General features: G+C 35.3%; 1 protein-coding gene and 1 long non-coding RNA gene across 2 annotated transcripts; both read left to right on the top strand.

Annotated features, from left to right (window-relative positions):
* Nucleotides 1–1,702: 1,702 nt before the first annotated feature.
* LOC103507242 (pyruvate dehydrogenase E1 component subunit beta, mitochondrial) lies at nt 1,703–11,546 on the top strand (the record flags this gene model as incomplete). The annotated part of the gene is given in 5 exon segments (XM_026822165.1): nt 1,703–1,758; nt 2,092–2,298; nt 2,558–2,665; nt 9,995–10,102; nt 11,301–11,546. Coding segments are annotated over 5 exon segments (725 nt in total), but the record flags the coding sequence as incomplete, so codon positions are not given.
* On the top strand, nt 5,762–7,704 carry LOC113466609. The gene is made up of 2 exons (XR_003390956.1): nt 5,762–6,175; nt 7,643–7,704. It is a non-coding gene; the product is annotated as an uncharacterized LOC113466609 (long non-coding RNA).
* Nucleotides 11,547–12,178: the final 632 nt, after the last annotated feature.

Raw genomic sequence — 12,178 nt, forward strand, 5'->3', positions numbered from 1 at the left:
GCTACACTGTTAGTGTTGTTTATATCTGTTATTTTGATGCTGCATCTAACTATATTTTTGTAAAGTATTTGTAGCTAGATAACCTTTTTTTTTTATATTTACCTAGGTATGTTACAAAAAAATAATAACGGCGTACGGTTTTAATTTTTTGTACAATCTTGCGTCTCCATTCAACTTCTGAACTAAAACTTACTTCTCATAGAGCAAAAGAATCGAACATATCCTGCATGATAAAGATTCTAACGTAAATTTTAGCAATAAGCTCTCAAAATGACAAATGATTGAGTAATTGAAAGACTTGTAATATACTGTGATACCCACAAAGTTGTGAGAAAGCTCTCTGCTTTACCACAAAGATACCATCATTTGATTTGATTGATAAATTCCATGGCTGTGTTTTCAGAATTCTCATCAATTTTTCGCTATTTCTAACGTGTAGGTACCGTTTGGTCTGTGCTATTGAAACAGACAACAAAACCTAGTACCTATATACCTACCTAAATAGGTAGGTAGAGAGATAACTAAATTGCAGGTTCCACGTTTATTGGTAGGTACCTATAAGAAGATAAAATGGAAAATAAAAAGATGAGAAGTAAATTTTATATGACTGAATAATTTAATGTATGAAATAGAAAAATAGGTAGTAAAATAATAATAATAAAAAAAAGAATCTCTTCAGGTCTTGACAACAAAACATATTTTTAACATGAATTTAACAATGTTCGGTAACTTTGTAAAATAAACAACAAATAACATATTGCTAATATCTTTTACGAAACATTTGTCCGAAATTACTTACCTAAATAAGAAAACGAAAGACAGTTTTACACTGACTGTATGAATGACAATAATTACTTAAAAATATACAAATTTGGCAACAGCTAGACTCAGCCTAATGAAATGTCCTTAAATAAACAATATATGAGTATAAAAGGAAACAAACATTGGCATGTAAACAATGATTCAATGGTTCAATGTCATATATAAATACATAGTAATAATATATGGTGGGACACCTGTACAGTAAAATGAAAATCTGAGATATATTGGAGGGACAGTAAAAGCATAGTCTCTTGTAGACTTACTTTGAATTGAAAAAATATATATACACGTATCTATAAAAAAAAATGTCAATTATAAAATGTAATTTTGTTAGGTATGATTTGGACATTTTGACACTTCTTAAATTAAAAAAAAAGCTGTACTATCGGAATTTCGGAAAATTAACTTAGTTTGGAATACAGGAGTAAGTCACAACTACTTTTAGAATCCAGAAAAATCAGACACATATGGGTTATGATTTAAATTAATAGGTCTAATGGGTTTGTAAGGACTTTTGAGACATACTCTTGTAGACTTACTTTAAATTGAAAAAAATATATATACACGTATCTATAAAAAAAAAAAATGTCAATTATAAAATGTAATTTTGTTAGGTATGATTAGGACATCTTGACACTTCTTAAATAAAAGCTTTACTATCGGAATTTCGGAAAATTAACTTAGTTTGGAATACAGGAGTAAGTCACAAGTACTTTTAGAATCCAGAAAAATCAGACACATATGGGTTATGATTTAAATTAATAGGTCTAATGGGTTTGTAAGGACTTTTGAGACATATTGGTACATTGGACCAGTAGGTCATTTTTTAACATGAAACATAATTATGATAATTTGATGTTTTTGATTTTTCAGAAAACTTTGGAATTTGTCGGGAAGCGTTCTATCAGCACTACAAAATGTTTAGCTGCTCAAAATGTAAGTTTTTATTGGTATGTTTTCACTTCAAGGCTGGGGTTACTCTTGATTAGATTTTTAGTTCTATTCACAGAATATCATACTAAAGTATTCATAGTAGGTACCTACCTTACATAAGTCCATATGCATGTGGTTACATTGGTCCCAAATTTCACTTGGATTCCATAGTGTGTATTAACCAAAATTTATAGGTATCCTTGTTTTTACGTCTATGGTTCAAAAGTTATTCAATACCTACTTGTGTTAATACTTGTCTAGCAAAAAGAGCTTCACTAAGTGGCTCGTAAAATTTTAAAATCAAGGGATTAAACATTGGTTTTTCTCCATTTTCAGATGACTGTCCGAGATGCTTTAAATTCAGCATTGGACGAAGAAATGGCTAGAGATGAAAAAGTATTTCTCTTGGGAGAAGAAGTTGCCTTGTATGATGGAGCCTACAAAGTGTCCAGAGGATTGTGGAAGAAGTATGGAGACAAGAGAGTTCTAGATACTCCTATCACAGAGATAGGATTTGCTGGTATTGCTGTTGGTGCTGCCATGGTAAGAATGAGGGATTCCATGACAGATATAATCAAAATTTTCAAATAATTTTATGTCTTAATTGGGATTCAAACCTCTGACCTTCTGATTACATTACCTAAGCCATCTAAGGAAGATTAACTTTGAGAAATAATGTTTTTTTATATTATTATTTTAACTTTTATTGTAGAATATAAGCAAGCACCTTCTTTTAACTAAAGGTACCAATTAAATAAATTAATACAATATGCTCATATCTTTGTTTTGTTTTTATTTCTAGGCTGGGCTCCGACCAGTGTGTGAATTCATGACATTCAATTTCTCTATGCAAGCAATCGATCACATTATTAACTCTGCTGCCAAAACTTTTTACATGTCAGCAGGAACAGTAAGTATTAGCTTTATACATGATTTACATGTTTTTTCACTTCTCAGGCCCCAACACAGCATTTTACTTCTGAAACAACATAGAACATGGATACCCTCATATAACTAAATACCACCCTTGTATCCCAGTATCCTAGGTATTCATCATGGTCTAACCCATAAATATGGAAGTATTGAACAGGAACATAATATGGGACATTGAGCTCTCTCCTTGTAGAGGAATGACAGGAAAATCTATGGAAAAAAGGTCGTAGTAACATGACTATGTGAACTAGAATAGAATATACCTTGTGTATCCTGGGTCTGGCTGGGGGACTTTAAACAGGGAGGATATATCTTGTCAAAATCAAATGTCAGCCCAAAGCAATGACCCCAGCTAGGGCAACAAGATAACTGCATTGTACTGTTACAGACTTGATACTGTTACAGATTAAATTGAATGAAATCATGTGTGGAATGTAGACTTTGTACCCTACTCACTTCTCAATTAGAATTAAAAGGACCCTATACCTAAAACCGAGACACATGTCCATGATCTGTAGTGTAAGAATAAACCAACAAGATATCCCAGCCAACTTTATTCTGATGTGGCATACATGCTTGCAGAAAATTTGGTTCTCTTTTTTTCCCTAGCTTTCATAATGAAGGGAAAAGGGAAACTTTTCCTTAAGGGAACAACATTATTTCAAAAGAATCTAAAAATCACTTGATTGTTTATTATTACAATTATTTTAGCATATAAATTTATAAAATTCATAATGAGTATATTCAGTACATAGGTACTTACTTATTCTTATTACTTACTATACAAAGCACTTTTGATGCTGAATAGGTATATGTATTTTGAGAGCTGTTATTTGGCACAAAGATCAATTAACTATGTTATAAATGACTCATCTTTTTGACTCATTTGTAAGTCTTTTTCAGACTCACAGCTATATTTTCTAGACAAGTAAAGTCTTTTGAAGACACAGGATGCTAAAAGTGCAACCAATAAGCATGCAGTACAGACTACAAATACAGAATGAATAGCTATAAGCTTACCACCCTCAGCATCTTCATTTTTTATAAAAATAAGTGTAAAGCATGTAATGAAATTAGTTGGAACTCTCAACCAATTAGTTATTGTAGCTCTTGCTTTTTCTGGAATGATTCTGCCCCTCAGGTAACCTGTTACAGGACAATACATACCAACTGATATTTCATAAATTAAAAATGCTACAAAACATAAATTTGTGGATAAAACTCGCCTGCTGTCAAATAAAGAGGAGGTTAAAACAGTACTGACTGTTATTGAAAAAGTAGCTAAATACACAGTTAAAGTGAGCATAGTCTCTGGTTTAAAATATTTCAAAATTAAAATAGAATAAATTTTAGAACCAATCATTATAGATATCATGAAGCAAGAGAATACAAGACCTAAAGGTGGTGATAACACCTCCAGCACAGGAGTCCATACAAAAATAAAAGTGTACATTATACCTTCATAAATAGACTGAACAATACCTAATGTTAAGAGACATGGGTTAGTGAACAAGAATTTTAGAGAAGAAAACATTGAGTTTGGTAGAAGTGATGACTTTGCTGTTTTAGGGTCATAATGTTCTTCCCAACAAAAATAAATGAATAATGTTGAACCTAGCAGAAATGGTATTGCAACTGCAAATGGGGCTATAGGACCTAAATTTAAAATATCTGCAAAAAAATGGGCTGTGAAACCAGAAACAATAGCAAATAACCCACTCCCAAATGTAGCTCTTGCAAAGGTAAGATTAAGCCATTCTACAGGAAACAAGTAATAGTTTAAATGTTCATTTACATACCATGATTCAAACCCAGAAAATAAAATTGATGTGGCTATTCCGCCAAACAGTCGACCATAAAGCAATATGTAAAAATCAGAGCTGAACTTTGTCAAGCAACACAAAGTATAAACAATGCCATATGATATACAAATGAGTTTTCTACCAAACTTGTCTGCAATAGAACCTACAACAATACCAAATATCATACTGGATGCAAATCCAGCAATGTATAACAAAGCAATGTTCTTCTCATCATAGCCATAATCCTTGTAAACTTTATAAACATACGGTCCTTGTATCCAGTCAGAAAATGTAGCCAAGAAGAATGGAATAAAATACCTCACTTGCAGTCTTTTGAATTCCATGTTGGTCTTTTCTCCTCTTTCAGAATTCATTTTGTTAAAAACAAAAGCAAAAATAATCAGGAAAATTAGAAAAAAATCAAATATTGTCATAATAAGGAACCAAAAGCAAGGATTTCATACTTAACAGAGATTTCTCTCTTACTTGTACACAGGAACTAAGTTTCCACTGTATTAGGTATTAACTCCTAGGTTTAATATCAGCTTGCTTCATCTTATCTCTTTTCATTTCTTGTCACTTTCCTGGTACAATACCTGCAATGTTCTGACACTGATTTCATACATTTGAACAAACACAGCACACTAAAAATTACTTTTTGCAATTTAGACACTCTTAAAAGTCTTTGAAGTAGAAGAGTAGTAAAAATGAAATAAAAAAGAGTGTACAATCAAGTTACTTAGGTGCAGAAAATGAATAAAATGATAAGCATCCAGCCAATCTGCATCGATGTACCAACCCCAGGCACTCAGAACTCAGATAAGAAATTTTGACGAAAATTTCAAATGTTGGCGCTCTCATTGAGCACAGAGTCACATGCACAGAGCTGAAATTTTACATACCTCTGTGCAGTGTTGCCTCAAAAAGGGATTTTTTTTCCGAATCAGAAAAGGGATATTTAGGCCTGGGAATGCCTGGGATTATTTAGGCTTGGGAATTAGGACATCTCCATTTTTGTATTCCAGTCAAAAAAAAAGTACAAAAGATGATTTTTTTACAGTCGACTGTCGATCGATGGTTGATCTACTATACATGCAGACACAACGTAAAGGTGTGTCCAAACACCGGCCGTCGACATCGATCGACGATGTGAATTTATATTTTGTCAAGGCAGTGTGGATGGTGTCGACATCAATCAATGTCGATTGACGGTCGATCGACTAGGTAGGTAGGTATGTGCCGTATGTGTGGACAGGTGGAGAAACCTTAAGAGAGTTAAGATCCACTTGAAAAAAAAAACGTAGACCCAAGCTTCGAGTTCACGAGAAAAATCCTTTCACCTTTGCTTTACCGTACGAATGTGAATTACCGTACAGCGTACATCCTTTTCAAGGACATCAAAAATTTCAAAAAGGGACATTCCTGAAAATCTTGAGGAAAAAATAATTCCCATAGTTGGAAGTGGGATTTTTGTGCAAGGGCAAGGGAGGGTTCTAGTTATCACTCTGATATCAGGAAAATTCATATTTTTATCATCATTTAATCATAAAGAAATAACCTTAAAATCAAAAGGTTAACCCGACCTACGACCTACCGAAGAACGACCTATTTGGGACAGAAGATAATCTCTTCCAGAGCTGCAATAGATCCCAGCCACATTCAACCAAGGAAAAATGCTGCTAAAGGTTTGTTTTTCACCCAACTTATCTTTGATTTTTTTCTATTATTCAGGTCATATATTTCACTCCATAGACTACTTCTAGTCTCATGTTTCAAGTTCATGTTTTTTCTGTACCAAGCCCTCTTGCCTTCTATACGAATTACAAGGATATCCATATCCACATTATCCACACATTGTCTTTTTGTATCACTGCACTTTTGTACTATAGAATTATACAACCTAAACCCCAGGTCTACAACCCAATGTTGTCTTCATGTTGGTCATGTTTTGGACATTTTATAAGTATCTGTACCCTTACAGAAGTCAATATTCATATCAGTGGGCAGGTATACATCGTGGGGTTGCTGAAAGTATATTTTACTGCTTTCTAAGAAGTGTCTTTTGAGCTTTTACTGTCACTATTAGAAACCTGTTAAAATATGATCACATGCCAAGAAATCTAGGTGTAAAAAGTTCACATGCAATCGGTACCAGAAGAATAAAATCTATGTACCTAGGTATAACCAGCAAAGTTAAAACTCCAGTTGGGATAACAAACAGCTTCCAGATAGACTCCGGACTCAGACAAGGGGGAGTGTTGTCCCCGCTACTGTTCATAATGATAATGAAATACAACAAGAAGTAGCCACCACAGTAGGGGAGAAAAACATGAAGATAACGCTGTTTGCAGATGATTATCTGCATCTGGGGAGATACAGCCCAAGAAGTCCAAATTCAAATCAATACCTGGGTACAAGTGGCTCAAAAATATGGATTGATATTCAGCGAAGAGAAAAGCGAAATCCTCATTCTTAGTAGAGAAAATGATACAAATAGAAACAATATAGAAATGCACGGTAAACAACTAAAAACAACCGGTAAATTCAAATAACTAGGTAGCATACTCTCACAAAATCGATGAAGAGATAACAAACCGCATCCAAATCGCAGGGAACTTCTACTCAGCCATCAAAAATATCATCTGGAAGAAACACGTGCCAAGGAAGTGTAACAAAGCAATCTACAAAACATACTTCATCCCGATTCTAACATACAGAAGCGAAACCTGGACAATGAAAAAGAGAGACGCAAGCCGAATACAAGCTACTGAGATGAAATTTCTAAGAAGCATCCTAGGGAAAACAAGACGAGACAGAATAAGAAACGAGGTGATTGGAACAACCGTAGGAGAAGAAAGTCTAAATAAACGCATAGAAAGACAAAGACTGAGATGGTTTGGACATATGAGGAAAATGGAACCACACAGATTACCAAGGAACCACACAGATCGGTACCAGCATGATAGGTAAACATTGGATTTTAGGATTATTGAGATATTGGGAAAATCCTACAATGCTGCAGTGAGCACCAAAGTTGTGACAAAAATCAAAGAAACTGCATTTATATTTACTAATGTTGGTACATTGGACCAGTAGGTCATTTTTTTAACATGAAACATAATTATGATAATTTGATGTTTTTGATTTTTCAGAAAACTCTGGAATTTGTCGGGAAGCGTTCTATCAGCACTACAAAATGTTTAGCTGCACAAAATGTAAGTTTTTATTTTTAAACCTGATGGTATGTTTTCACTTCAAGGCTGGGGTTACTCTTGATTAGATTTTTAGTTCTATTCACAGAATATCATACTAAAGAATTCATAGTAGGTACCTACCTTACATAAGTCCATATGCATGTGGTTACATTGGTCCCAAATTTCACTTGGATTCCATAGTGTGTATTAACCAAAATTTATAGGTATCCTTGTTTTTACGTCTATGGTTCAAAAGTTATTCAATACCTACTTGTGTTAATACTTGTCTAGCAAAAAGAGCTTCACTAAGTGGCTCGTAAAATTTTAAGTTATAGATTGTGTAAATATTCAGAGTAAGTTCTCTTTGTACTTATGGTTAATGTGATTTACTGTTTTAAAAGAGACAGTACGAGTCCGCTACACATAATGGTACCTACTTACCTCCATAGAATATTCTAGATCGACTATTATTTCTATTTGACCTTTTGTGGGATATCTATCTTTTCTATAGGGTGATATCAACAGGTTTTATGCAACAACAAATGGAGATTATGATTTTTTTCTATGACTAAGCATCTGCCTACATGAAGTAAACTGGTCCCACTCTCTCATCTGTATTCAATTTAGAACATCACCCATTGATGTGAACTTTGAAGGTGTGCTTGAACACTGAGTTGGCAATGCTTCCAGTTCAACATAATCATTTCATGTCAAATTTCATAATGGCTACTAATTAGGAACACGGTAGACATTGTAAATTCTCAATAGCACAATCACATTATTATCGTCCTACAAAACAATGAATACAAAAAGTGAAAGTTGTCCGAAGAAGACTATGTTAATTTTCTAGGTAAAGTCCTTAGCCTCGTCTGGTTCAGTCCTTCATTATTTCATAGTGTGACTTCTGAGAAATCATGGGAGTTGTTCATATAGAAGAAGTTTCTCAATAACATTGAATTTGACCGTACTAATACCTATTTGTCATACTCAATATACAAATTAGTCATCAACATAATGGGATTGACGTATTTCAGCGATTTCGCGATGTTACAACGGTTCCAGAGACACAAATGAACCTATTTTAGTAGTCATGAAAGATGTATTTAAACCTCGACTAGCCTTTCCAAAATAAAAGTTGCCCTTGACCCTACAATAGAATTACTGATAGCAACAAGTACCTACTTACCAATGAGAAGATGCAGTCATAAGTTTTTAGCCCTTCGATCAAAACCGCCCTATCTTACACTACGGAATTTACACATTTTATTATTCAAACAATAATATACATATTATGATCTTTTTTCCTTTGCTACAGTGGGAAATTTGTCATCTCCACTAACAAATCGTCTGAGATGTAATGGACGAATTGAATTGATAAAGTTATGGCAATATGATCATGAAATCATTATTAATATTATTATAAAATTTAGCTAATATTGAGCACTGTTGCTCTGGCACCACAGTGACACCCCAGTTCTTTGTTAATAGGACAGAAGGGGTTTCGCTCACGCCAGAATTGCACAAATATTACAGATGCTCTGTTTTTTTTTTATCGTTCTTCAAGATTGGTAATTCTTTATTCACTCACAAGTTTAGCATAATGACTGGTGAGCTATGCCGAAGGCAACCTAATGAAATACAGTGAGAGTGGGTAATCAATTATACTGACTATCATATGTATAGAATTATGGAACCTCTGGGTGTAAGGCTGTTATGCACCGATCGATCCCACTTTATGTCACTAAAAAAGAAAAAAAAATCTAGGATAGCTGACTAGGCTGAACGCTGGAAATAGGCTGGACATAAATTTGTTATTTACAATATCTATCTTCTGTAATTTTCCGAAACTTAAAAAAGCACTCCTTAAGTACTACTTTTCTAGTTAGCCTGCATGCGATGTCTGGGTAAAGAGACATTTTAGTCTCATCCAGACAGTATTAGACAAGATAATTATTGTGATCTATTCTATTTTTCTAAGGTGGATACTTGCTGATAATCGTCATAATGTTCCCTTGTACGCGTGGATAAATTTTATGACTTGACTTGGACTCGACCTCTAGAATCCAGATCCAAAGTCCAACGCGTTAACCACTGCACCACTGAGGTTGGTCCACCAATACATTTTATAAGGGAAACGAAGACAGGACAGGGGAAAGCCAGCCCTTCCGAGAACGAACCTTTTCTGTTTAGGATAAAATCCGTCCCAGGCGGGAATCGAACCCGCGTAGCGCTTACAAGGCAGACGCGATACCCACCAAACTAACTAGGCTTCACCAAACCATTAGTGTAACTCAAAACGTCTTCTTCCAGGTAAATGTGCCCATTGTGTTCCGAGGTCCCAATGGGGCCGCCTCTGGCGTAGCTGCTCAACATTCTCAGTGTTTTGGTGCCTGGTTCACTCAATGCCCTGGTCTTAAGGTCAGTACATTCTTTGATATTTCTCTTAGGGTTTTTCTTGTTAACTTATTACAGTTATTAGGGTGGATTTCACCAACCTTTTTTCAGCCCTTAGAAGGCCTGGTAAGCTAACAGTCTAGCCTGTTATCTTCCATTTGATTTCTGTAGGCTTAACAAGGCTTTTAAGCTAACAGGCTGTTAGGGACTAAAAAGTTGTTGTTTACAAATGCAAAGGAATTAGCCATTAGGCCATTTTTCTAAAGGGACAAAAAAGTAAGTTGGTGAAACCCACTGTTAATGTACTGAATTAGCAACCGTATTGTTTCGTAGCTATAAAGTACTGCTACATTAGACTCGTGTAGTCGGTGTCTTAGTATGCCCGTCCTGTAGTAACTTTTTCCAGCCCTTAGAAGGCCTGGTAAGCTAACAGTCTAGCCTGTTATCTTCCATTTGATTTCTGTAGGCTTAACAAGGCTGTTAAGCTAACAGGCTGTCAGGGACTAAAAAGTTGTTGTTTACAAATGCAAAGGAATTAGCCATTAGGTCATTTTCCTAAAGGGACAAAAAAGTAAGTTGGTGAAACCCACTGTTAATGTACAGAATTAGCAACCGTATTGTTTCGTAGCTATAAAGTACTGCTACATTAGACTCGTGTAGTCGGTGTCTTAGTATGCCCGTCCTGTAGTATATCCTCTATCAGATGGACAAGAAGAGGCACAGTACTTCCCATTTAAAAATAAATAAATAAATGTCTTTTCTTTGTGTTACTATATCACAACTTTGGTGCTCCCTGCAGCATTGTAGGATTTTTCCAAATACATATATCGCAATAATCCAGCTCCCAATTACCTACCATGCTGGCACCGGTCGCTATGCGCGTGCTAGGTCAATGCGACCCAGTCCTCCATGGTATTGTTGGACTTTAGACTAGGAAGAAGAAATCGGAGGGGTTATTCCAAAAATAACTTTGCACGTAGGATTTCGCACTTCGCAAAAATTATCAAGTGATATTACAGAGGATAAGAGGGTCAAATGGTAGAGATTGCCCCGGGCAATAATCTCACCCTTTGTATTTTTTCCCCATTTGTGTTGTGTACATTGAATTGTAACCAATAAAGAGTCTACATAAATAAATTGAGAAGAAATTTTCTCTTTTTTTCTGCCGAAAAGTTAATGGAATTTTACAAGAGGTAAAATTTCCCTTTTCTGTCCCACACAGGTTGTATCTCCGTACAATTCCGAGGATGCCAAGGGTCTTCTGAAAGCTGCCATCCGCGATCCCGATCCCGTTGTGTTCCTAGAGAATGAACTCTTGTACGGAGTTCAATATCCGATGGGAGATGAGGCTCTGTCCAAAGATTTCGTCCTGCCCATCGGCAAAGCCAAAGTCGAGAAACAAGGTAAATTTTTATGCCCGGTTTTACGGACTAACGGTGGGTTTTACCAACCTACTTTGAGCCCCTAACAGCCTGTTAGCTTAACAGCTCTGTTAAGCCTATACAAATCAAATGGAACCTAACGGGCTGTTAGCTTACCAGGCCTGCCAGGGACTGAAAAAATATTGGTGAGATCCACCCTAATAAGCTAACAAGAAGATTTTATTTATTTGCCCGGTTTTACGGACTAACGGTGGGTTTTACCAACCTACTTTGAGCCCCTAACAGCCTGTTAGCTTTAACAGCTCTGTTAAGCCTATACAAATCAAATGGAACCTAGCGGGCTGTTAGCTTACCAGGCCTGCCAGGGACTGAAAAAATATTGGTGAGATCCACCCTAATAAGCTAACAAGAAGATTTTATTTATTATTTTTACAACATTTTGTCTGAATTTATGCTGTGTCGTTTTAGACAACCCAAATTTCCGGCAGACCGTCAATGCATTTTAGGAATTTTTGTTTTGTGTTAAGCATACTTAAATGCTTTTAACAAAATAATATCGTTCCTCAATTATTACACCTATATAAATTTTATGACTTGGACTCGACCTCTAGAATCCAGATCCAAAGTCCAACGCGTTAACCACTGCACCACTGAGGTTGGTCCACCAATACATTTTATCTATCTGGTCTTATCCAATGGAACCGTGACCTTAGACAAC

The sequence above is a fragment of the Diaphorina citri genome, unplaced genomic scaffold, assembly GCF_000475195.1.
Source record: "Diaphorina citri unplaced genomic scaffold, Diaci psyllid genome assembly version 1.1 scaffold300, whole genome shotgun sequence".
In the NCBI taxonomy this organism is placed as follows: domain Eukaryota; kingdom Metazoa; phylum Arthropoda; class Insecta; order Hemiptera; family Psyllidae; genus Diaphorina; species Diaphorina citri.